Here is a 27,399-nt window from a genome sequence, read left to right on the forward strand (position 1 = left end):
CATTTACATCTATATTTTTGTAAATAGTTTGAGTACATTTGAGTTGCCCGGATTTATCTTGAAATATTCCCGAAGCATTACTCTAATAAGAACTGCTTCCTGACAGGAAAACAAGAACACGAGTTGAAAATAATGTTATTTGTATTGCTACATTTTCATATAGGCCCAATTAAATCAGTGTATCAAATACGTTAATCCCAGCATTTGCTTGGAGTTCAATCTTCTAGAAAACTTCTCCAGTACTTTCCATTGAGACTCAGAAAATGAAGAAAAAGCAAAGAAGCAAAATGGAGAAACAAAGTTCAGTTTTATTTAACACAGCTATAGTGTTAACCATGAAACAATGATATATAAAACAGCGATAGATTTATTCCTACCCAGAGATTTTTTTTGCCAAAACAGTTCTGAAAAGCAATTACAAGAAGGAAGCTTCTGATCAAAACCAACAGATGAATTTCTTCCTGATGCTCACGTGACTAAATCCATTCATCCTTCAGTTTCCTCTTTTTTTAAAAATCCTGCTGACAAACCAAATGCACCTTTTAAATTTATATATTTTTGTTGCCACAGCTCTCACACACTGTTTAGGTTATTCTTTACGAATAACTTGATGCCTTGCTTCCTACGTCATCTTCCTGGGTGCCCATGCTCTAGAAAAACAAGTCATAAAAATAATGTCATAAGGCTTCCTATATCTTCTATCCATAGAGCTACTGAAGAATAGCTCCTAACTTGATGCTATATTATGATGTTAGTTAGCTTATCAGAGCTAAAAATTTTAGCAAGAAGTGCTTTGAAGTTGTGTTATAATAAATGCAAAGCTTTATGTGCAGTAATATGACATTTTCTACCATTTATTGAATCAATAGCTCGTCAAAACCATCACTATTTTCGATATTCCGATGCATTTTGAACCAGTCCCACCTGGATATATAACTGGCCCTCCATCATTGTCATAGGATTAAAAACCATTGCGAATTCCCAAAGAACCCTACAGTTAATAGTGCAAAGCTATTATCACACATTGGAAGGCCACTGGGCTTGCATGCCATCAATGCTGGTGCTTTGTAGAGCAAACCCTATCCCCACTCTGTTCCTCTAGACAGGCAAGCTTATTTTTCTCAAGTGCCCATCCAGTTCCTGACTGAAGCCACTGATTATCTCCCACTTCCTCCATACCTACGGGCACTGGACACATACAGAATGTTGTAGGTTATCATTTGCTGCATAAAACATTCTTCCTTACATTCCCTTTCTATGTCTTGCCAAAAACCTCCAATCTGTGTTCCCTAATCTTTGCAACAGCAAGCTAATGAGTATGGCTTTTCGTTGGTTACTTTATTGAAAACTGTCATAAGCTTGGACACATCCAGCAAATCATCCTTCAACCTCCTTTGCACCCAGCTTCACCAATCCAATCTTACAGCAAAATGTTATGCTTGGAACTAATCTGGTTAACTTCCTCTACAACCTTCACAGTATGTGGATGAATTAGCCCATGAATGCCCCAAATACCTGAGAAAAGTAAAATTGGGTGCAACCAGAGATGGACAGAATCAGTAAGGAGTTACAACTGTTTTTCACATTTGCTACTGGTCAATTCATTGGAAGAGCAACAAAGAAAGTAAGTGGTGGCATAGAGTGATTCACAATGAAGGGAATGATGGAGTCAGAGGAGGAGGAGTAGGCTGCAAGAAGGGGCAAATGGGCAGGGCAGGAGATAGCCGCAAGAGGAGTGTGGGGAAGGATGCTACGGAAGATTTGTACAGTAAGGAGGAGGCTGCATGAGCAATGTGGATCAGAAGGAGGATCCTGCAAGAAAAGGTACAGGATTGGAAGTAGGAGGCTGTAAAACACGGTAGGTGAGAAAGAGACTGAAAGGTGGGATTGCAGGGCCAAAGAAGCAAGTTAAATGATAGGCATGTGGGTGGAAGGAGGCTTCAAGTGAGACACGGAGGAGCAGGAAGAGGCTGGAAGATGGATGGAGGGAAGGCAAGGAGGCATCTGCAGAAGGGTTTAGAGAGTGCAAGGAGAGAAGCTGCAAAAGGGAAGAGAACAATTGCAAACATTTAACAAAGATATACACAGCTAAATGGGAGAAGGGCAAACTTGCAATCACTGAGGTAATAGGTTCCTTATGAATAAATGTGTACTCCCTCATTTATGACTGTGTAAATTCAGGCACTATTACATGAGGAAAGGATAGAATGAACACTATTGCAATGAGCAGTGTGTGTCAGTTGTTAAATTTGAAGGAGATTTTGTTTTCTAGTCTTTCATGGGATGTAGGCACGGCTGCAAAGTCAGCATTTTTAACCCATCCTTAATCATCCTCTGAAATAGCCTGGCAAGACACTCAATCCAGGGGTGATTAAGTATCAACCCCATCACCACACGTTCATACCTTCATTAAAGCGTGGTGACCATGATCACAACTGCAGCAGTTCAAGATAGTAGTCCACCCTCTACTCGCTGAGGGCAACTAGAGCTGGGCAATAACTGCTCATGTAGCCCATATCTGACAGTAAAGGAAACCAGTCTCCCATCCACTTCTTACCTTCTGTACAAACTGTGGGTTAACAGTGATTTCCTGATCCATTGTTTTCAGTTTTTCATCTAACTCTATACATTTTTGCATCTAAAGATTAAAATAAAACAAACATGTTTGACGATTACACATTGTTTGCTTTTTCAGGACTTATTTTCTGATTAAATAATCTATTCTGAAAGCATTCACTATCGTGCCTAAGTACAAAATTCCTCTCTGTTTCAGAGATAGCAGGAACTGCAGATACTGGGGAATCCGAGATAACAAGGTGTAGAGCTGGATGAACACTGCAGGCCAAGCAGCATCAGAGGAGCACAAAAGCTGATGCTTCGGGCCTAGACCCCGAAACGTCAGCTTTCCTGCTCCTAAGATACTACTTGGCCTGCAGTGTTCATCCAGCTCCACACCTTGTTATCTCCTCTCTGTTTCAGTTGACTTGCTGTTGTAATGGGTGGCACATTTGAGATCCAGCATTTTCTATTATAAATGTCAATGTCCATGTTTCTAATGGAATGCACAAAGTAAAGTGTTCAGGGTACACTAACTATCAGGTTCCTATAATACTCAAAATTATTCTGAAAATCTCTGTTCAGCTAACCTTACTAACTGAAACACTCAGCTCAAAATAAAAGTATGTTAAATATTGAGAAACAAACTCCAAAAGGTAAATTTTAATAATTTCATTATGAAAAATGTACAATGAAGTCAACAAATAAATCCAAAGAATTCAAGAGAAACTCATCTTAGGATGGTTAGCAAATGGAAAAAAGGGAAATACAGCAGACGCTTGAATTCTGAAATGAAAACAGAACATCCTGGAGAAACTCATCAGGTCTGGCAGCAGCTGTACAGAAAGAAAAAAAGTTAACATTTTGAATCTAGTAGGACTCCTCTTTAAGAATGCAGTTGCTCAAAGTAGGGCCGAACTTAGGGAGGTGAAGGAGGATGCTGGTGGATGGGGCCTGGTCAGGGCTCTTTTCAAGGAAGAAATGGAAAGCCTTTGGACCCACCTGATGGGTGATGGACATGTACAGCTGTGAAGATGAGTTATGTTGTCTCAAAATCTTAACTCTGTTTCTCTCCTAACTCAAGTCTGCAATTGTTTGCAGCTTTGTTTCCTGCCACACCACTCACCATTTAGCCAAAAAGTATGGAGTAAGTGGCGGAAGATAAAATGAAATGCAAACAACATGTCAATACGTCAGGGGATACAAATGTATCCACTTAACACCTTTAACTAGGAAACAAGAACAGTGCATTAACTGTCAGCAGTACCACGGAACTTATAATTCAGAACCCAGAACTACTGATCTTATATTCTGTGTATAATTTCAGACAGTTGAACACTACAGCATTGCTACTCTCAGTAAATGTTACTCTGGAGAATGACATATTACATTGTAAAAGTCCTAACTGTTTCAATTCTAGAAGTCTGCCTTCGGTTATGAATGACAAATTAGTTTTTTTACCTCATGGTCAATGTTGAGAAGCATAGCTGGGTTATTATATTTCTCTGGGTTGTCATGGAAACTGACCATTCCATCTTTCTGATTAATACTAGCATAAATTTCCCCATCATCTATCTGAAAGAAAGTTAATATCATGAAATCAAAGAAAAATTATTCTAGTCAGCAAATGTAACAACAGAATTTTACTAAAATAATTCATAAAGGAAAAAAAACAAATAACTTTTCCCTAGTGGGAATATCATCATGATATATCCTAGTCATAGCAGCCATTAGGCACTACAAGTGGCTCTTGATTACAGAATGGAGCAATTGGTCAGTGACCTTTATGTCTTTATCTACCTGCCCTTCCTTTTTCAGGGACTGATAGATTTTATTGTTTTATTAACCTAAACCCTTCAGTAACTTCTTGCTTTCCTCATTAGCTAAAAGGCCTTACCATGTGAAGCACATACTTTTCCGCTTCTTGAGCACCTGATAATTGCACCCGACTAGCCATGTCTTGTAAGGACAACGTCAAAAATGTCTGCAAGAGGAAAATGAGACACACTTTAACATAACAACAGAACAGTTTGGAAATACAACTGATTGACCTTGTGTGTCTTCAAAAAAGAAAAGACAAATTAAAGCTCCAGTAACACACTCCTTATTTTAAGCTCTATATAATCTGAAACAAGCAAATTACATTGTAGGAATTAAAGAAATTACAACAGCAGATATTGGATTTATTACAAAATATTCAATGGTGTAAAATCTGAATTACATTTTAGGAAGTGATCAATACAACTAGAAGTTTGGCTAGATTACTGTTAATTTTACAGTTTTTTTTAAGGAAGAACTTCTTGAAGACTTTACAAATGTGATGTGTGTTTTTGTCAATGAGGTGTTGGGATCTGGAAGGTGCCTATTTCAGGTAAAATGCCTGCATTGACTTGGGTATGGATGTTAAAAGTTGGCCTCAACATCAGTGGACTTTAAAGGGCAGACTGAAGAAAAGATAAATCATTATCCAATGCCCACTGCTGGAATGAATGTTAGTACAAATAATTACTTTAAACCAACCATCTCTACTTGGTTTGTGTTTTCATTTGTAGTACGTCAATTTTCACCTTGATAACTCGGTATCATTCAAACTGAAACTTAAAACTTATTTTATTTAATGAATAGTTGACACCAGTATGGAAACTCTCAATTGTATTTTCAGTGCACATTTTGTGTTTCACTTTCTTGCCAAACATTTTTTCTCCAAAATAATTTTGATCTTTTATTGGAATTAATGTTCGAGCAAGTCGAAGACTCATCAGGAGTTCTCGTAAGTAATCAAATGTATGCAAATCTTCAAAATGGATAATGGCAGAATATCCAAATGAACAGGCGCCTACAACAGGCATTGTTCTATTTCTAGCGGGGTCTCTATTCCCAATTCTTCATTACTGGCCAATTTTCTTAGCACACACATAAGACACTGAACTAAAAAATGTGACACCTCGATAATGTTCCCAAATGAGATCAGCTAACACAGCACAGAACACAGTAATGGGAAAGCCTTAGGTTTCTAGCACTTGCCTCAACCATTTATCCTAGCCACCATGGCACAAATCCGCAAGATTTATTTTAAATTCATTCATGGATCGTGGGCAGTACTGGGCAGGCCACTCCTATTTGCCCAGAGGATAGAAAAGGGTCGACCGCATTGTTGGGTCTAAATTGCATGAAGGCGTGATTGAGTAAGGATGCCATGGTGGGATTTTAACGCATGACTCCAGAACATCAATCTGAGTTTCTGAATTACTAGTCCAGTGACATTATCTCTAGGCACCCTCCCCTGCCCAGTTTACATGTGCTTTGAAACATATGAATTTAACAGTCTAGTAACTGAAATAATACGAACAAATTACATAGCAAACCATCTAAGCTAGCTAAGAGATTTTACAAACATCTTTCAGGGGAGGAAAAACAAACAAATCACTGGAAAATATTACTGTTGTAACTCGATAAGTGAACAAAATCTATGCATAGACATTCTTATTCAGCCACAATGTTTCAGCTATGACTTGATATACATTTTATGCAGATAGATTTTACCTTGGTTAACCTCTGAATGTTCTTTTTATAAAGAGAAGACAAGCACTGTTTGACAAGACCCATGTTGTTCTCTCTAGTGAATGTTTCACTGTGTTTGTTCACCACATTTCGAAGTTCTGCTGGGTTGTTTGTTGCATATACTTGTGCTAATTCATGATAGGCATTACTAAGAGGCTATAGAAGGAAGACAAAATAAGATTTAGTTTACCTTGTTAATCCCCAAAAAACAGCAATTAACAAGTTTTTCAATTGACAAAAAAAATGAAAAATGTAAAATGAAAAGTTACATTATATAACAATGGAACTATTGTTTGCAAATAAGGTATAATCTTTCAGTACATGCGTCAATTATTTACATTAAAAGCAAGCTAAAATCCTTTTAGATGGATTAGTTATTAGATGTTTTGTTTTGTCATCATTTGAACTTCACCACTAAATCGCACAGGCTTCAGTTGAAGATGCTTTTGTGAGCAGCACAGCTAACAATAAATTCCCAGCCCTGAAATCGTAAAATCGATCACAATACTAATGATTTAAATACTGAAGGAACATTGGGAGAAAAGTTTCATTCTACTTAACAGCAGTTTCTGTAATTCAACAATTGCTTATTATTGCATCCAAACTACCCACTTCAGCAGATTAATGATATTTCATCAAATTATCTTGTCAATGCAAAAGAAAGCAAGAGAAGTAACAGTTCTCCTCTAACTGTTGGTTTCAAAAGCATTCATAAACAGTTCCTACCTCACTTGTTCTCTTTCAATTTCCCATGTCTACATTTACATGCTCTGTCACCTCTTCATTCTGTATTTATTACATCCTGTCACTGACAGAAGTGGCCGTGGTGGTTTAGTTCTGCAACTATCAGCTCTATAGACTTCCCTTACAAAACACCACTCCAATACAAGAAACTTTATGTCTTTACTTGCAAAATTGTGATTAGTGTCTCAATATGTAAGTAGTAAGAAAAGAATACTAGTCTTTAAAACAGAGATCATGTATAGGTACAAGCAAGTTCTCCACCTTCTGAAAAATAAGCGTAGAAAAGAGCAAAAACCAGTCTATATCGAGGATACTTAGATAGAGAAAATAGCAAAGAAATGTCAAAAAGTAATGACAGCAACATATTAATTTCAAATCTTTTTTAAAAGGCCTCAAGGTTAATAAAAACATTTTATTAATAATTATATTAAAAAGGCCAAAAATGCCTCTCTGATGAAGGGTCTAGGCCCGAAACGTCAGCTTTTGAGCTCCTGAGATGCTGCTCGGCCTGCTGTGTTCATCCAGCCTCACATTTTATTATCAAGGCAAATGTGGTGCCTTTTTAAAACGTGGGTAGTGTAATAAATGAAAATAAGAAAGTGGCTAGTTTGTTGAATAACTTGTTGTCAATCAATACTGAAAAGGAGGTGAATAACATTCCTAACATTCGAAGGAAATTAAAAATTCATCAAGGACTGGAATCTACTACAGTTAACATAAGAAGCAAAACAGGATTAGAAAGAAAATGACACTGAAAACTAACAAGTCCTCACATTCAGGATTACAGATGCTTTAGCACAATCTTCCATAATTCCATCAATTATCCCTTTAGATTGAAGAACTACAAAAATTATCCATTATTTGAGAAAGGTGAGGGAGAGAAACCAGGAAATTATAGGTCTCTTCTTATAACATTTGTTGTGGGGAAGTTATTTGACTTAGCAATTACGGACAAAATGATAAGAGCACTTCAAGAAATTTGAGTTGAGAGCGCTAAACACGGAGTCTTAAAGGATATGCTATATCTAACTAACTTAATTAGTTGAAAAACTAAGTTATGTATGGGGGAGATTGTATCAGTGATAATGGGAACTGCAGGTGCTGGAGAATCCAAGATAATGAAATGTGAGGCTGGACGAACACAGCAGGCCCAGCAGCATCTCCTGAGATGCTGCTGGGCCTGTGTTCATCCAGCCTCACATTTCATTATTATGTATGGGGGAGTGCGTTTTAATATACTTTATACAAAATCTTGAAGATATACAACAGGTTCTACAAACAGGATAAAATTAAGGTTCACTGAATTACAAGCAAATTTTCGTCATTTATAAAATGATTTGGACGCTTGGAAGGTTCCTCTGAATTCATTAGCTGGATTGTTAGGTAGATAGTTTTGTTTAAATGCAAAACCAAGGGATGTGGGATTAAAAAATGAAATGAGCAGGCACCAAAATGTCATATCACCATTCATCAACTGAAAACAACATTTGTTTAATTACATGTTGTAACAAAGATATTAAGTGCACGATATTACAAACATCCTCCCATTAAGTCTGCAGAACTACATGTATTATCTAGTGAGTTACCCTTCTGTAATACCAACAGAAGATGTCCATTTTGACTTGTTATTTGAAAAAATACTGGTGGTTTCACTCAATTCATCAATGTCAACATGGGAAGAGAGGCAGGAGATGCTAAGGTATAAACAGGGCAACCAGAAAGGATAATAACCTTCAAGGTGCAACACATTTGTAGAATTTTGTAGAATGGTAACTTTTAGACTTTACCATTGTAGGCACCATCTCCCAGTCACTTTTTCCTATCATCATGTCAGCCGTGCTGCTCACAAGGTGTTCAACAGTTTACATGATATCCCAGTCCACATCTGAGTTAAACCAAACCAAAAGATAGCAGGGGAAAGAGCACAAATATTAAAATAAATAGGCAAAATTAACCAAGTAATGGGCATGCTAAGTCATTTGACGCACATATTTCTTACTGAGCCACTTTTTTGAAGCAAAAAACAAAAACGCACACAATTTGTATCTTAGAAAAATGTCCAAGGTGCTTGACAATACAGATAATGAAGAAGCAGCTAGCATTTGTGCGATTGGCTAAGAAACACGACCAAACGATAGGTGGGAAGAAAGATGTTTTGATGGGGTTTTTAAGAAAAGACAGACAGGGAAGAGAAATTGGTCTCTGCCACCTTGCTTGGGAGAGGAAATCCAGGCAGAATGAGAACATTAACACCCGACAGGCAACTTTGGGCAGGAAAAAAGATGGGAGGAAGAATCAGTTGGAGTTAATGCTCAATGGGCTCTTTTGGAGAATGTCAGCGGATACACAGAGGTTGCAGGCTTATCCTAAAGGAAATCAAGCCTGGGACAATGGCAGAAGATGAAGAAGGTAAAGGAATAGCAAAGGCAATTTTCTGCAGGTTCACCATTCAAGAAACACATGTACTTCAGACTCAAAATCAATTTAGGTTGGAACTCAAATCATTTCAAAAATCTGCATTCTTTCAGCTACAGCTTCAAAAGATTCATATTCCAAATATTTATAAAACGTTGTGATTTGGAGAATGAATTGGGCACTTTGTTGGATTCCAAAACAAATTAAAACTGCAAAACATTACTCAGCACAAATCAAATGGGGTTTTAATTTTTATAGATGATAATAAATTGAACGATTTTAACACTTAAATCTGTAAACACTCAGGCTGAATCCAAAATCTAAAGGGCCTGTCCTATAATGTCAACAGTACAATTCAAAAGACATTTTTACAATACATTATTTCAACTAATTATGGCAAACATTAGCCAAAGATGAACTGCTAAAAATTCTTAACTCTAAAATTAATTCTGTAATCTCACCTTAATAAATCTTCCCACTATCTGTGATGTGTATTTGGGCAGTTGCTGAACTTTCCCATGCAGGATCAAGGAAACAAGAATGTACTTTTTATAAGACTCCAACATAATGTGACTGACTGCCATGGCTGGAGTTGTTATTGCCTGAAGAAAGTAAAAATGGATATTTTCAGTTGTTAATCAGTATTCCAACAAACTGATTTTGCCATCTACTTTAGGACAAAAATTGCAAAAACAATAAATAAGATTTATAAAAGTGAAGGCAGATTTTCCCACTTGTACCACAATTGCAATAAAGCAACAGAAATCAAATTCCATACAAGATAGATGCAATATTTAAGATGATACGTACTATTAACCCTGGTTGCAATGGGAAAAAACCTCTCTTCCAAACTGCTTAGAATAAAACTGACGTTACACCTGAAGAGGTGTAGCCTTTGTGAAAAGTACATCATAGTAGTTAAACTGGTAACATTTAACTCCAAAACAGAGTCCAAAAACAGTTAGTCACCTACAGCATCAATAATTTGGTGGAGGAAATTCATAACAATCACAAAATATAAATATTGTAATGTAACTTTACAAGAGTTTCAATAGGTTAATGTAGTGCGTTTAGTAAACAAATATTCAAAAAGTAGGATATGTTTTCTGATATCATCCCCAAATATGCTCATTTTACCTGTTCATAGAAATACAATGCCCGTTCAAAATTCTTGAGTCCTGTGTAAATCATGCCACCATAATAGTAATAACATAAAAAGTGCTTGGCATCATAGGCTCCATTTTCTTTACAAATATCTGTCATATCCACTTCCAAGTAAGGAATTGCAGGATTGAAGCATTTTGCTAGCAGGCAAAGCTATAAAATGGAAAAAAAAAGTCACAAAACATACTAAGTTCTTAGATATTTCTGTGCTTTTGAAAGCTAAAGGTAAGAAATCACACATCAATTTTATTGTTGAACAGCTTTAAAAATTACACTGATGCAAAAGTCAACCCTCACAATTGAAAGAATAAAATCTATGCAATCAGGTATAATTTGCAGACAAGATTGCACATAAAGATACATGGAGATATTAAATGGTGTAATCAATATGCACATGTTCTTAAATATAGATTTAGCCAAATATTGTGAAAAGCGCAAGAAATAATAACTTTCACAGTTTAAGAACGCATGCAATTCTGCCATTGATAAAACATTTCACATATACACAGCATTACACTTGGTTACGAAGCTTAGTCCTTCGATTTTGGCAAGCATAAGAAATATGAATCACTTGAACAGTGATATTGGCAGGTCTGCTCCAAGTAAATCTAACCCTCAAAACACTACATTGGACAAACAGGCAGAAAGCTAGCCACCAGGATACATGAACATCAACTAGCCACAAAACAACATGACCCACTATCACTAGTATCCTTACATACAGATGAGGAAGGACACCACTTTGATTGGGACAACACATCCATCCTAGGACAAGCCAAACAGAGACACGCACGAGAATGCCTAGAAGCATGGCATTCCAACCAAAACTCCATCAACAAACACATTGGCTCCAAATCAATCTACCATCCTCTGAGAAAAAGAACAGGAAATGACATCACCAACACAAGGAAACCTAAACGGATAAATAGAAAGTGGGACATAACACCAGCACTTCACCAGAGGCTCACTGATGATGTTACCTAGAATGGTGACGAAACGTCCGAAAACTAACCTTCCAGCTCAGCGAGCAAACTCACATCCAGAAACTCAACCTGAGCTACAAATCTTCTCGAAACTTTCTACAATTTGTCATATTGAAATACAAGTTCAAAGTCAAGTGAGACCATCTGAAGACTCAATGGACAGCAAGTTGCAGCAGACATATCATTCTACTCAGCATTGCAACTCTTGTTGTATAATAATATTTTCTTTAAAATGGACTAATTTTCAGTCAGTTAAAACGTACTGACAATAATTAAAATAACAGCAGTTGGGAAGGATAACAATTTGTTCAAATTGGATATTAATAAGTAAAATGTTAATCTAATAAGCAACACAGGTCAACCAAATGGCTAATGTCATCCATTTGATTGCATTTCATTGTTAAGGTACGTTCTCCTCCTGGCCAGTTATTTTCTTTTAAGTCACAATCTTATGAAAAAACCTAAGTGAAAGAAAAATACACTTGATGAAAAATGTTTAACTTGCCACCAAATTTCTAATTTCCAAACAAATAGAAAATCACAAAGCAAGATAGAAAATGATAATGTTCCAAAGAGTATCTCAAACTTTCAAACTGTTCCTAAGAAACACAGAGATCCTCAAAAATGTCATAACTGTCAATGAAAACATCATTCTTTGTATCCAAATTAAAGACTAGTTGCACACAAAAAGTAACACATCTCACCTGACAGAGGTCAGCATGGACTGAGGTAAGTTGGTTTGTATTCATCTGCATCTTGTCAATGGCCTGTTTTAGAATGCTAATGCCTCTCAGTGGCTTTAAAAAAAATACAATTTTAAATCAAATATCACTTTTTTTCCCTCTAATACATGAAATACAAAAGCAAAGTTTTCCCCTGAACCAGTATCACTGGCATGAATACTTTACATTAAGCACTATAAAGTCTTTCATAGGTCCCATGCACCACATTATGAAAGTGATAACTTGACACAGAACTACTAAATCATGCAAAAACTTTTCAATACATCTAATACTGAAACCATCTATATGTCAATGTTATGTGTATAAAGTGACATTTGTTGATAATCTACCTTACCATATAAAAGCACCTATAAATTGATTTTCTTGGGTAACCAGAGTTACAACACCAAATCATCCATCCTTAATCAGACTGAAGTTTGAAATGACGTCTTTCTTGAAATAGCGCGTGGAATGCATACTGACACTGTTAATGTTCTTACACTTAATGCAATTGCTGCACTTCCAAATACATGAATACCAAATATGTCATTGATTCAACGTGAAATGTTCCACAGAACCCCTGCAGTGTGGACACAGGCCCTTAAGCCCAACAAGTCCACACCAGCCCTCAGAACATCCCACCTAGACCCATTCCCCAAACTCACCTAATGTACACATCCCTGAACATTGGGCAACCTACCATGGCCAAACCACCTAACTGCACATCTTTGGACTGTGGGAGGAAATCGGAGCACCCGGACGAAACCCCACGCAGGCATGGGAAGAATTATTAATGCACCAGTATTAACACATATTGGAAGAGTCCCAACTTCTGACCAAGACCAATGGAAGTTCACGTGTAAAGAGTTTTGAGATTTTTAAAAACCTTAATTTTTATGGCTATAAATATGCAGAGAGAAAAGGCTGAGTCATCTAGTAACTACATTTAACATAAACATTTAAGATACATGCTACAGTTAAATAGCTACCTGTCAGGTTGTGAGAAAGAGATATAATCTTTATCACAGAAACATTGAGCTGCCAGTGTCAGTCTTTGAAAAGGTTATCCAATTAGACCCAGTCCTCCACTCTCTCCCAGTTCCTTGAAAATGCTTACTTTTCCAAGTACTTAGTTCGGAATTCATTCATTGGACGGGGTATTGAGTACAAGAGTTGGCAGGTCATGTTACAGTTGTATAGGACTTTGGTTTGGCCACATTTGGAATACTGCGTACCATTCTGGTCACCACACTACCAAAAGGATGTGGATGCTTTGGAGAGGATGCAGAGGAGGTTCACCAGGATGTTGCCTGGTATGAAGGGCGCTAGCTGTGAAGAGAGGTTGAGTAGATTAGGATTACTTACATTAGAAAGACGGAGTTTGAGGGGGGACATGATTGAGGTCCACAAAATCATGAGAGGCATAGACAGGGTGGATAGCAAGAAGCTTTTTTCCCCCAGAGTGAGGGGGGGGCTCAATTACCAGGGTTCATGATTTCAAGGTGAGGGGGGGAAAGGTTTAAGGGTGATATGCATGTAAAGTTCTTTACGCAGAGGGTTGTGGGTGCCTGGAACGCAATGCCAGCAGAGGTAGTAGGGGCGGGCACAATAGCATCATTTAAGATGTATCTCGACAGATACGTGAATGGGCAAGGAGCAGAGAGATACAGATCGTTGGAAAATAGGCGACAGGTTTAGATAGAGGATCTGGACCGGCACAGGCTTGGAGGGCTGAAGGGCCCGTTTCTGTGTTCTAATTTCCGATAATTAAAAACAGTTTAAAAGAATAATTTTTTGTTCTTTGAAACTGTTTTTAATTATCGGAAATTAGAACCATTTATTTTTTCCCTGCTTGCTATTTCTCAACAGCAACATTGGCGGCACGGTGGCTCAGTGGTTAGCACTGCAGCCTCACAGCGCCAGGGACCTGGGTTCGATTCCAGCCTCGGGCGACTATCTGTGTGGAGTTAGCACATTCTCCCCGTGTCTGCGTGGGTTTCCTCCTGGTGCTCCTGTTTCCTCCCACAGTCCAAAGATGTGCAGGCTAGGTGGATCGGCCATGCTAAATTGCCCATAGTGTTCAGGGGTGTGTGGGTTATAGGGGGATGGGTCTGGGTGGGATGCTTCAAGGGGCTGTGTGGACTTGTTGGGCCAAAGGGCCTGTTTCCACACTGTAGGGAATCTAATCTGACATCGTGCATTATTTCCATACAGAACAGCAGCCTATCAACTTGCAACAACCTTTGCCAATGCTCTCTTCATCATGCTGCGTAAGTATGTACATGTACGTATGCCCCTCACCTCTCCAATCTATGCCTCTAGACAACTTCAATTTTTGGACTTGTTATAATAATATTAGAACATATAATGTAATGATTAGCCGAGTAATAGTTTCATAACAAGTCTTTCATTCAAATATTCACAGTAATGTTTTATTCATATACAGATAATGTGTAAGAAATAAATGTGAAATATTATGAATGTTTACCTGTTTTCTTTCTACTAAAGCATTTGTCAACTGATGGCAAAGGCTGGCAACTACAGAAAGATGAAAATAAAAACAATCAGTGCTAAAAATGTATTTCAGCAAATTGAAAAGTGATTGTAAATGTGCAAAGCACATTATAGAAGAAGCACTTACAGGTATCTGTTGCATATCTGATGTGCTCACCATTGCATGTGCTAATAAAAAGTTGAACCTGGGAGAATAAGGTCTCAAAATCTGGGATACTGGGCATAGAAAATTTCACATACCTGCACAAAAAAAAGTTTAAAAATAATACTTATAAACTTCAACTTGCTTTGGTAAGATATCATAACAATATTGTCGTTCTTGGACCTAGAAACAGTAAAACAAAAAACAACTTCGAACATACCAATTTTTAAAACTGAAAATTATGTAAACATTAAGATTCTTATCTAATTAATTTACTTATACTTCTGATCCTTAAGATTCTAACATACTTCAAAGACAACTTCTACAGCAACCACATCCAACCTCTCTACCCAAACATGAGGGTTCTGCAACACATCTATACAGAATTTGAGATTATTTCAATACAAGGAATATTAGCACTGTACATTGAGACAGTGTCTGCAAATCTAGAGAATATTAGTAACCTCAACAGTATGTCTCTACCTCCGAAGTATACAGCTGAAGTTATTAACTCAGGCCTAAATGTTAAGCGTATATCATTTCAAGTCAGTTTGGTTCTCAGAGCAGTACTGTTGCAATTTAGAATACTCCATTTAAAAAAATTTTCTGCACCTCAAGAAATATTTCCATAGACAGATCTACACCTTTCACAAAGTACAACATGAGCATGTGTGTATAGGAATTTCAAAGCATCCCATGAAGAAATTATTGACCAGCTTCTTTCTTTTAAATTTCTTGCTGGCTTCTACTTTAAACACTACACTTCAAGGGACAATTAGCACTAAGAGCAACAGAAACCAATTAATTAAAGAGAGTAATTTACAAAAGCAACACATTCTTTAAGTAAATAACATTCAAAAATTTAGTGGATATGAAGCCACTTCCATTCACAGATACCTTTTCCCAAGGAAAAAAATCATAATTGCTAGCCATAGAGTAATAGTTTGTTTCAACATCCGTGTAGATAGGACAATGGCTAAAAGTGTCAATTCTTATTTCCACAAAATTCTTCAGAAGCACAACTTACCCTTTGAAAATTAAATCTGTGGTTGACACTCACTTGGATAATGAAAATTTAGCCTTATGACTACAACATAAACGTATGTCAATGGCCAACTACAGAGTTTCACTAGAGCCATCCAAGTTTGGACTATCACAGTCAGATTAACTTGTGGTTTAATAACTTAGTGATGTGCTTTGTTTCAAGTACATGAATAAATGATTCCTAACGTATGCATGAAGGCTTAATTGTCTTCTTTCTGATATGCTTTCAACAGAAAAGATAGAATCGTCTAATTCCTTAACATATGACTAAGAAGCTGCATAGGAGGTAACTTTCATAAATGAGTAGCCACCATAACTTGATATATATAACACCTTGCATGTAGTGAGATGTTCCAAGGTTCTACAGACACAACATTTCTATGACCGAAACAAAGGAAAGGAAAAATGTCATTTTTCTATGAATCCCAAATCCAGACAATTTACATGGGCACAATAATCATTTGAAACTTACAATACAGCCAAGACTCCCAGAGAATGCTCCTGCACATCCAACGCACCTAGCACTGTATCCAAGTGAGACAGGTTTTTCGCAAGCAGCTCTCCACTCTTGTTAATGAGGTCACATAGTTGAGTCATTTGACCTAAGAAAAAAAAGTAAACGTGTTAAATCTACACAACTACAAGTTTGCTTCTAACATATTCTAAACACCACACTTTTCAAAGCCATTAAACTTCAAGAATAAACAGAAAACTGCAGTTTATCTGGCCACTCCACAAAGCCATTTTAATCCTCTTCAGTTAACTGCTATGTATTTAATGCTATCAGTAAATTTTGATACTAAAGCCACTATACGCAACCACAAGATATTTTGAGAAATAGCATCAAAGTGTGGCACACCACTGTTTTTACATCCTTCCTATCTTAAAAAATCTGTCCGTTCCATATAAATAACAACCTAAATCAAACTATTTGATTTCAATACAAAATGCCTTATTTTTATTGAGAAAGCCCGATGACCTCTTCCATTGTCTCCTGAGCGTGCATTTCATTTTTTTCTAATTCTTCAATATCCCTCTGGTTCTTATAAATTTATGTTGGCCAGTTGATTAATTCATATCTTTTCAAACGGGTATTAGGCTAGTCTACTTTAAAGGCACAAGTAGCTTAACTTCTACTTAAAGCTGAGCAATCCATAGCAACCTTACTCTATTTTTTAATAAAGTCATTATGCTGGCATGCTGCAAAGTCATTACCCCAACTTCCTTATTGAAAGGAATTTTGACAGGTCACAATAAAAACTGCATTTTTTACCTCTACTCCGAATAAGATTGATAATTAATGAATAAGAGTAGGCTCATACTATTTCCATTTTGACCAATATATGTTTTTCTTTCCAACTTTTCCACCTCTCTTTGTTACTTGCACTTCAATGTGATAATTAAGGCAGAGCATGTGCCTTTTATCCAGTGGATTTCTCTTTCATCACTAATGGATTATACACTGCTGTAGCTTTTTATTTGAAGTCTGTAAAATAATTTTATTATTTCCCTTTGTTACCAATGAGTCTTTCTTCCATAATCTAATTTTAAATTCTATTTCTATTATTAGACCCTTGAGTCCTTTTTCAAATCCCTTAAATTTCAAGTCTCTGCTCAGCCAAGTTTCTGTGTTTTATATCATGGGAGACAATAATCAATTTGCAGTGATTGTTACTTGTGTGAATGGTTTCCAACTGCTGGTGAAGAGTTCTATCCACATGTTATTTTGGCTTTAAGTTAAAATATAGTCCCGCAGCAATTCTTACATTAATCTGAAAGATGGCATCCTTCAGTAGTGAATTGGAGTTACATCCTAAACAGTGCACAAAAGCCTCTGGAGCGTGAGTGCCATCAGTTCATTATGATTGGCACTAAACAATAAAAAAAACCTAAAGATCCCAGATGAGATTTTCCATTCACGTTAGGTTACCTCATTTCAACCAGGGGGCCTGGAGCTGACCAATCTCTCAATTGACTAAGAAGGTGAAAAAATAAATTTTAAGTTTCTGCCATCACTACAAAACGAGTGTTGCCATCAGAAGACAGCATCAGGTTTAACCGTGATGTCCTATACATCCAAATAATCAGAACTCAGGTTCTCTCTCTCTCCCCACCTCTCTCTCTCACACGTAGTAACTATCAAAATTTGCAGATTTTGTGTGTGTGTGTGTGTGTGTGTGTGTGTGTGTGTGTGTGTGTGTGTGTGTGTGTGTGTGTGTGTGTGTAAGTTAGATTTCAGTAATAAAACCAAATGCATTAATTTTCTTAAAGCTGGGTAGTATTGCATTTCAAGGTAACACCATGCTAAAGTAGGATTTCTTAAACTGAATCGCAACCTCCAATGGGATCACCTGATGCAACTTGGGTTCCCAACTCCGAAACCTGTAATTATGGCCATGAAGTACAGTAAGTGTTAAACATCAGGGCCAGGCTCAGTGGCCAAGTGCTCTGTCAATTAAGATGGTCAGTACCCAAAGCAGCCAAGCTAGTAAAGACCATCCCATCGACTAGCTAATCAGCCAATGATTGCAGTTTTTCTGAACAACAGCAATCATTGGCCCTTATGTCATGCCAGATTCAGCGATGTTCCTTCTTTCTTTCTAGCCCACCTCACGAACTGGACAGTTCTCCAGGTGTGTGCTAAAGTTTGCCCTATTGTTTGAATTTAACTGCAAACGATTCTACTACACCCCACTTCCTGACTTGGACAATGTCTGCTCCACAAAGCAGCTTGACTGAAACTGCTGCCTTCCTTCAATGCTTGAGATCCACTCCTCAATGCAGCCGGACTGCAAACAGCTGCTTGACCCTGCAAGTGAGAGCACGTGCGACAACAGTTTAAATAGGAAAGAGTCTCTGTGAATGTGAAAGAACAAGACTAAGTGTGACAGTGAGTGAGTACATGTGACAAAGCACGAGAGAGATAGGGAGGGAGACAGAGATAGAATGAGTATGTGCGTGACCATAAGTTGTGGAATAGGTTTTATTTGAAAACAATACCTGTCAAACACTGACCACCAGCTGCTATAATTCCAAAACCAAGTACACATAACTCTTTATATTGTCTTCAACTCACCAAGTCCAATAGACACATGTAGCTGCACATTATCTGCCAGTGCCTTCAAGTTTGCACCTTCAGACTGCTCATCATTTAAAGTCCATTAAATGGCAGGTGTAAAACTTGATTTTGATGGCCTTAATTTGAAGTATTGCAGCAATTTATTTCTAAATTGAGAGGCCCACAGACCAATTTCAATTTAAATGCATTCACTGCACTGGTTATATATGCCAAGTCTCTGTTCATTGCCTGATTCAGTACATGCAGTTTTGGCATTGTGTTTGCAATGAATCTGATGTCAAACAACCACGTTATCTGGCAGCTCAGTGCACATTTTATTCCTTGATTTAAGAAAGGTGATGATTTTCAGACAACCGATCTAAAAATCCTGACTCCTTCGTACATAGGAAATTGTGTCTCACTAACTTGATTGGGTTTTTTTTGGAGAAGCAACGAAGAGGATTGATGAGGGCAGAGTAGTGGAGTGATCTACATGGACTTCACTACGGCATTCGACAAGGTTCATCATGGTAGACTGGTTAGCAAGGTTAAATCGTATGGAATACAGGGAGAACTAGCTATTCGGAAACAGAACTGGCTCAAAAGGTAGAACACAGGCATTGCTGGTAGAGGATTGCTCTTCTGACTTGAGGCCTGTGACCTACAGTGTGGCACAAGATCAGTGCTGGGTCGACTGCTTTTTGTCATTTATATAAAATGGTGTGGATATGAGCATAGGAGGAATTGTTAGTATTTGCAAATAACACTAAAATTAGAGATGTAGTGAACAGCAAAGAAGGTTACCTGAGGAGTACAACAGGATCTTCATCAGATGGGCCAATGGGCTGAGGAATGGCAGATAGAGTTTAATTTTGATAAATGGAAGGTGCTGCATTTTTGAAAGATAAATGTACAAGTCCTGACCCGATTTAATCGTAAGACCTTGGGAAGTGTCGCTGAACAGAGAGATTTTGGAGCACAGGTTCATAGTTCCTTGCAAGTGAAGTCACAGGTAGATAGGAGTGAAGAACGTATTTGATATCCTTGCCTTTATTGGCCAGTGCATTGAGTTTAGGAGTTGGGAGGTGGTGGCTGTACAGGACATTGGTTCATCCACTTTCAGAATACTGTGTGTAATTCTGGTCTCCCTCCTACAGGAAGGATGTTGTGAAGCTAAAAAAGGTTTCAGAAAGTATTTACGAGAATATCACCAGGGATGGAGGGTTTGAGCTATAGGCAAAGGCTGAATAGGCTGAGTTATTTTCCGTGGACGTCAAAGGCTGAGAAGTGACCTTATACAGGTTCATAAAATCATGAGGGGCATGGATAGAGTAAACAAACAAGGTCTTTTCCCCAGGATGGAGGAGTCCAAAACTAGAGGGGATAGGTTTAAGGTGAGAGGAAAAAGATTTAAAAGGGACCCAGGGGTGAACTTTTTCATACAGAGGTTGGTGCATGTATGCAATCAGCTGCCAGAAGAAGTGGTAGAGGCTGGTACCATTGCAACATTTAAAAGGCATCTGGATGGGTATGTGAATAGTGATAATGGGAACTGCAGATGCTGGAGAATCCAAGATAATAAAATGTGACGCTGGATGAACACAGCAGTCCCAGCAGCATCTCAGGAGCACAAAAGCTGACGTTTCGGGCCTAGACCCTTCATCAGAGCCTCTGATGAAGGGTCTAGGCCTGAAACGTCAGCTTTTGTGCTCCTGAGATGCTGCTGGGCCTGCTGTGTTCATCCAGCCTCACATTTTATTATCTTGGGTATGTGAATAGGATGGGTTTACGAGGGATTTGGACCAAATGCTGGCCAATGGAACTAGATTTAATGTAGGATATCTGGTCAGCATGCATGAATCGAACCAAAGGGTTTGTTTCCGTACTGTACATCTCTATGACTATAGAACTGTGTCACATCAGCACGGAAGATTAGGTCACCACAGAAAGCATGGAGTTTATTCAATAAGAATTTAAACAAGCTGTGCTGAAGGGTTCTTGCTTGACACAAGTTTACAATTTTAATAGCTTTCATCACGAGAGAAATCCAAAACTTTATCTGTTCATGTTTGTTGCTAGATTATAATGCTAACTGACAAAAGATGAGAAATCAGGACAATTTCTGCAATACATAACAAAGTCCGCATATGCAACAAGCATGGCTGGTGCGCCTTCTGTTGTGATTGAAATCAGTTTCTTGTTTGGAATGTTTTTCCCAAGCACATACCTTTGGAAGTATTTCCTCACTCTTATTCTCTTGTTAAGTGGTAAAAGGGTGAGAACGTCATCTTTAGGTGTTATGCCCTTAAGAACTATGGGCATAAAATAATCAGTCATGTCAACGTATTCATCATACTACAGTGAGAAGTATGCACAGTTCTTCATTTACTGCTGCAGTTGATGAAAGACATCTTTGGACAAAGATTCCACTCATCACAGAAGCACCAAGTGACATGATCTATATTGCTGTTGTTATTTCCTCTTTGTTCTTAAAAACCATTGAATAAAGAATCAGCAACCGCAGTCATTGCTTTTTGAATTACTTCACCGTCTGCAAATGACTTTTTGCGTTCTGCCAGAAGATGTCAAATGCAAAATCATGCTTCAGCACAAGCCTTACCTTTTGCTGCTGGTTTTGAAAAAAAATGACTGTTGAGCTTTCAAAACAGCCTTCAGCTTGTCAATTTTCTTTGTTCGAAGCATTCTGCTCAAGAAAAAACTATCCTTAGATTTACTGTGTATTGTTGCGGTGTCATTCCAAATTCCCCCTTCTACTTATCAATATAATTTAATGACATTTAAGACAAACACTCATCTTTTACAGTTGTGAATAGAAATTCAATTCCCATTCAGCACGGAAGTTCTACATTTTTAGTTTCTTCTCAGATGGTCCAGGTTCATCATCCATCGTTATTGTTTCAACCTGCAGTTTGTGACAAAACTCTGCTGCACATAGGTCTCTGGATCCACGTTTCTAGAACATCCAGAATGTTGCTGGCCGCTTGAGTGTGAAGGCATAGGAGCTCACGTTTATGGTCATGATTTGTCTCCCCAGCTCTGTCAACAGTTCCCAAACTTCACAGATCTACTAGATAAGCAGCTGAACAAAGAAAAACTGCAGGTCTACAGAGAATAGACACAGGAGCTAAACTAATTGGGCTGTGCTTGCACTTGTCTGTTTGGACATGTTGGGCTGAACAGGCTTCTATATTTATAGCTGTGTAATATACTGGCTTCATACATCAGTTTCTAAGTTATTTCTGACTAAATTTGTTTACACCGCCACCGGAAAATTTATTTCACCCTCCAACAATTGACCATATGGACCAAACTGAAACATAATGCACCAAGCTCGCAGAGCCTGTTAAGAGAGTGTGCAGTTCCAGAAGCAGCACGTAAACAGGTGGTGAGATCAACTATCAGACATTGAGTGATTAATGGTCCTAGAAGACAAGAGTAGCAAAAGCAGTGGAACAGCTCCAATTGAAAGTTTCCCTCCAAAGCCTTGAACCTTTCTGACTTCACCGTTTCTTCACAATCATTGGATCAAACATGAAAATACCCTTCGTAACAGTATAGTGATTATATCTAATCAAGGTGGACTGCAGCAGTTCATAAAGTGGCTCAAGAGCGCCTTTGAGGGCAATTCAGGATGGGCAATACTGGTTTTGCAACAACACTTACACTCTAGTAACAAATAAAAAACGTTTAAAAGGACGTTGATAGAACTGAATATTTTAAACTACAAGGTAAAATGAGGAGGGAGCCTGACAGGAATGTGGAACACACTCAGAAACCTTCAGCACATTTAAAGAGTACTTGGTTTGCATTTGAATTGCAATACCGGGAAGACAATGGACCAACTGCCAGAAAGTGGGATTAGGCTGGATGGTTGTCTTTTAGTCAGTGTACAGATATGACACAGATGACAGGTTAGACAGAGGATCTTGATCGGCGCAGTCTTGGAGGGCCGAAGGGCCTGTTTCTGTGCTGTGATTTTCTTTGTTCTTTGTTCTTTGACAGGCTAACACAGACCTCTTTCTCTGCTGTAAATATTTGTGATTTTAAGAAAGGAGATAATAGTACAGTTAAATCCAAGGAACAAAAAGACAACTTGAAATTCACACCATGTAATCGTGTCCTCAAGCCATTACAGCCATTTTACATTGGATTAGAGAACAATAGCATCATTAGTTATGTTGCAGGACGAGTAATCAAGTGACAAGAGTTCAAATTTCACCACAGCAGCAACAGAATTTAAACACAATTAAATAAATCTGGGATAAAAAATTGTGGCAGTGGAGTCACCATAGGACTGTTGTGAAAATCCCTCTCATTTAAATCAGCTGTTTAGGAGGAAAATCTGACATCCATATCTGGCATGGCTTATGTGCAACTCCAAACTTACTTGCAGTTGACTCTCAACTGCCATCCAAAATGGCCTAGCAAACCACTCAGTTGTTGACAGTGCAGTTTGCCATCATTTTCTCAAAGGTATTTAGGGATGGGCAACAAATACTAGCCTTGCCAATGATGCCCATATCCAATGAAGGAATTAAAGAACCATTTTCTAAAATCATCGACATGCAAACCATTATGCACATAGTTAAATGTTTATTCTCATAATGTACTATATTTAATCATAAAATTGAATTCTGAAGAAGAGTCATAACAAACTCCAAACTGTTTCTCTTTCAACAGATGCAGCCAGGCTTGTTTTATTTCTCCAGCATTTTCTGTGCTTATTTCAAACTTCCAGCATCTGCAGTATCTTGCTTCAAGTGATAAATTCACTGCCATTTATCTCCCAAGCATGCCCACCTTGAAGAAATCCTGTTCTTCTTACCAATTGGATTTCCATTTCAACATTTTGGCTCATTTGCTTTCATTGCTTTTTATCTCTCTTGCAGTGTTTGACAAAATATTTGCCAAAACTCACTTTCACAGCTACATCTCCTTCCTCAGTGATATCGCCAGCTCCACTTTACCCCACATGGAATCCAACTGATGTTCCAACCTTCATGTTTAAAATCCGAAATTATAAGTATCTCCAAGACATATAATGCTCCTCAGACTGCAGCTTCTGCCACAACCTGAGATCCATACTTAGTGCCATGTACTGTAGCATGCATGGCCCCTCTCTCCATCCACACTGCCTCATGATGTCTGAAAGCTGTCTTCATCTCCTGCTCCATTTCATTCTCCAATTAATTCAACATTTTTAACAACAGACTTCTTTTTATCTTCCTTCCAAATGTTAAGGCATACAAGCTCCAAAACCTCAAGGCCTTCTGAAGAATAGCCATATTGGACCCAAAATAACAACCGTTGCTTACTCCACAGATGCTGCCAGACCTGTTGAGTTTGTGCAACATTTTTGTGCTTATTTTTAACTATATTTATTGTTGTTGTTTGAGGAAGGCATGTTAAACTATAAAGCTTATTTGAAAGACGGCACCTCCAAAAATGCAGCACTCTGAGCAGTGATAAGTATTAAGGTAGGTTACATAATTACCAGACTGCAGCTTGAACCTTCAATCTTCCAAATCGGAGACAACAGGGCCACGTCAAATCTGATACTTGCTTGCATAAATTTTGGAACTGGATTGGTTGCAACCTTGTCTCTAAACTTACTCAGTATTTGGGCCAAGTCTATGAATAGACTTTGGCACAATGTTTATTGTCCAAAATGCCTTCCATCATTCCTAATAAAGTAACATTTCACCAGCAAAACCCACAACAGGCATTTCGTTTCAAAATAATTCCCTGTTAGTTTAAATACAATTCATTAAAAATTTTAAACACCTAGAAATCCACATTAAAATTTTCTGCTCACACCTCAAGTGAATTTACAACACAGCAGACCCCAACCATTATGGCTACTTGACGATGTACTCAGCAATTCAATTTGACAGCACCCCTCTCCACTGTGACTTCAACCGCCAAGAACAAAGTAACAATGTTGCAAAACACCAAGCCACAAACCCCGTGGCCAGATTTAGACATATATCACTATTTTCGTACCAGAAACTTGATGTTTCTGACCAATCGCTCATTATTCATGGAGAAGGTCCACCATCACCTTGCCAACACAACAAGGGATTGACAGTAAAGTAGCTCTGCTTCTTTGCCATGTCCTTGGCTAAATTTTAAGAAGATCTGTAACCTCTCAGCTTCAAAACAAACATTCATTTATATATAGAAAACTGTAAGGTAACAGCAGGATCTGACAAAAAATGAACAAAGGTACTTAAAAAAATGTAATAAAATTTCCAGCATCCGCAGTATTTTGCTTTTCTTGAAGGAGATATTAGAATTGGTAACTAAAAATTTGATCAAAAATGATTAGATTTAAGGGTGTCCTTAAAAGGACATGGGGAGTATTGAACAGCATAAGGCCTCTATGGTTGAACACACAGTAACTTAGTGGGTACTGAGGTGTGGATATCTATAGGAGGAATACATGGGAGGGCATTACAGAAAGACTAGGGGTGTATCTGAACATGGGGAGATAAATTTGAAGTAAAGAGTGGTGGAAATCGACATGGGACAGTAATGGGCAAACTGGGCTTAATGCAAGTAAGCCTACTTTAGCACTCTAAACTTTCAGTCTCAAAGAGAAAAAGAATGGACATATTTATAACTCCCAACCTACTAGTGTAGATCCAGATTGAGCCTGGAAACGAGTCTTGTACAAAACCTGGTGATTCCACAACTGCTTAGTTCAACTGGCTAGACAACTGGTTTGCAAATGCTGAGTGTTGACAACAATATGGGTTCAATTCCCTGACAGCTAAGGTTATTATGAAAGACTCAACCTCTCTCTGCATGAGGCATGGTGACCCTCAGCGTAAACCACCAACTGTCATCTCTCTATAACGACAGAACAGACCTACGGTCTGGTAAGATTCTGTCGATTTTATCTTTATGTTTTGGTAAAGCTTATAAGCCTACATAGGTAATAAGTTTAAGAACTAGCCTATAAACTTTCAACATTTGCTTCTTTAACAGTCATCTATTTAACAAGGGAGAAAAGAAATACTGCTGAAAACGTTAAAAATTGAAAACGAACACACTGGTCGTACTGGATAACACAGCAGGCCAGGCAGCATCAGAGGAGCTGGAAAGTTGACGTTTCGGGTCGGGACCCTTCTTCTTCTTTCCTGCTCCTCTGATGCTACCTGGCCTACTGTGTTCCTCCAGCTCCGCACTGTGTTATCTCAAACTCCAGCATCGGCAGTTCTTACTATCTCCGGTCGTGCTGCAGTCTCATTTTCAAGAATGCAACTCAGACCAGCTTGAGCCATTCTCAAATATTATCGGGTTTTCGTCCTGGTTTACAAAATGAAGAACGAGACGTTTATTTGGATTATACCAGGCACCTCAATAGTATGTTACTGCCTGAAGAATTGCCTGCCCTTCCATACAACCTTTATGAACGGGACCTGACAGCTGCCTAGGCCCAATATTACCAAGTGGAGTTTTCTGAGCTGGACGTGCAGGAAGGTCGAGCTGAGTGACGGCCGCGGGAGCCAATCGGCGGCTGAAGGCGAGTGTCAATCATCGCCCGGAGACCAATGGGACCTGGTATAGGCTGGTACATCCGGTGTCAGGATGCTCACTTTCGTTGCGGTAAACAGGCCGCGGAACATCCTTCAAATGAAAACAAGGCGAGTAAAAGACCCTTTCCCCTCCAGGTGTGATGAGAGAGGAAGCAAAGTTGCCGAGTTTTTTTTTAGGGAATCGAAGCTTTCACCATCTGTAGGGTAACAACGCCTGGAGGGAGAGTAAGGGAACCAGTAGCCTTACCTTCACCACCCCACCCCCCATCCAATCTGAGAAATCGCACTGAGAAGTAACTTTAAAAGCTCCCAACCCCTGTCGGTACCGCAACCCCTTACCTTGGGAGGATAGTTGCCTCACGCTGTTGACGAACTGCTCCAAGGCGGACGCCATTTCTCAAACCGCTTCCGTTGCTCCTCATTCAAACGCCGTGACACAGCAGCGAAGCGGCACGGCCGACCGACACCTCTCGCGAGATCTGGGCTGCAAGCCACGTGCCAGGTCTGAGGAGCCTTGGAGGGCAAAGCGTCTTAAAGCGGTGTTACCAGAGGCTGATCTGAAGAAGGGTTACTGGACTTTGACTCTGCTCTTCTTTCACCTAACCCCCTCCCCCCAGGTGCTGCTATGTTCCTCTAGTGACTTATATTTTTGTTACAAGAGCCTCTTGTGGTACAGCCCCCACCTCTGGGCCAAGAAAGCCTAGATTCAGGTCCCATCTGCTTCTGAATGTGTCATAACATGTTATAGACAATTTCTAAAGTTATATTACAGTAGGCTCTTGTGGTACCCTGGGTTCAAGTCCCACCCTGCTCCAGAGTTTGTATTAATAGTTTGATTAGAAAATAAGTTGATTAAAAATATCTAAATGAAAACAGAAGTTTTCTTCCAGGTCTGGTAGCATCTGTAAAGAAAAAAAATAATATTTCAGGTCTG

At 38.5% G+C, this 27,399-nt stretch overlaps 1 protein-coding gene across 2 annotated transcripts; it reads right to left on the minus strand.

The window, feature by feature from the left end:
• Positions 1-288: 288 nt before the first annotated feature.
• Positions 289-26,952, minus strand: cops3 (COP9 signalosome subunit 3). 2 transcript variants are annotated; one of them, XM_048552676.2, is made up of 13 exons: positions 26,805-26,918; positions 21,524-21,607; positions 16,318-16,447; positions 14,787-14,899; positions 14,634-14,683; positions 12,128-12,220; positions 10,414-10,593; positions 9,738-9,878; positions 6,100-6,273; positions 4,454-4,540; positions 4,018-4,131; positions 2,558-2,638; positions 289-650 (listed from the first exon to the last, which is right to left on the minus strand). In XM_048552676.2, exons 3-13 carry the CDS (start codon positions 16,440-16,442, stop codon positions 597-599), a joined length of 1,212 nt encoding a protein of 403 aa, XP_048408633.1. In that variant the 5' UTR covers positions 16,443-16,447; positions 21,524-21,607; positions 26,805-26,918; the 3' UTR covers positions 289-596. The 2 variants fall into 2 exon arrangements, with proteins under 2 accessions (XP_048408633.1, XP_048408632.1); XM_048552675.2 differs by lacking the exon at positions 21,524-21,607 and having other exon boundaries at positions 26,805-26,952.
• Between the last annotated feature and the right edge of the window lie 447 nt (positions 26,953-27,399).

The sequence above is a fragment of the Stegostoma tigrinum genome, chromosome 23 (genome assembly GCF_030684315.1).
Source record: "Stegostoma tigrinum isolate sSteTig4 chromosome 23, sSteTig4.hap1, whole genome shotgun sequence".
Taxonomy (NCBI): Eukaryota; Metazoa; Chordata; class Chondrichthyes; order Orectolobiformes; family Stegostomatidae; genus Stegostoma; species Stegostoma tigrinum.

Coding starts and splice junctions, on each gene's coding strand:
- cops3 (XM_048552675.2), bottom strand. CDS start 26,859: ATGGCGTCCGCCTTGGAGCAGTTCGTCAACAGCGTGAGGCAACTATCC. Junction 14,684..14,786: donor CAGATATGCAACAGATACCT/GTAAGTGCTTCT, acceptor ATCTTTCTGTAG/TTGCCAGCCTTTGCCATCAG. Junction 6,274..9,737: donor TAGTGGGAAGATTTATTAAG/GTGAGATTACAG, acceptor TTCCTTCTATAG/CCTCTTAGTAATGCCTATCA.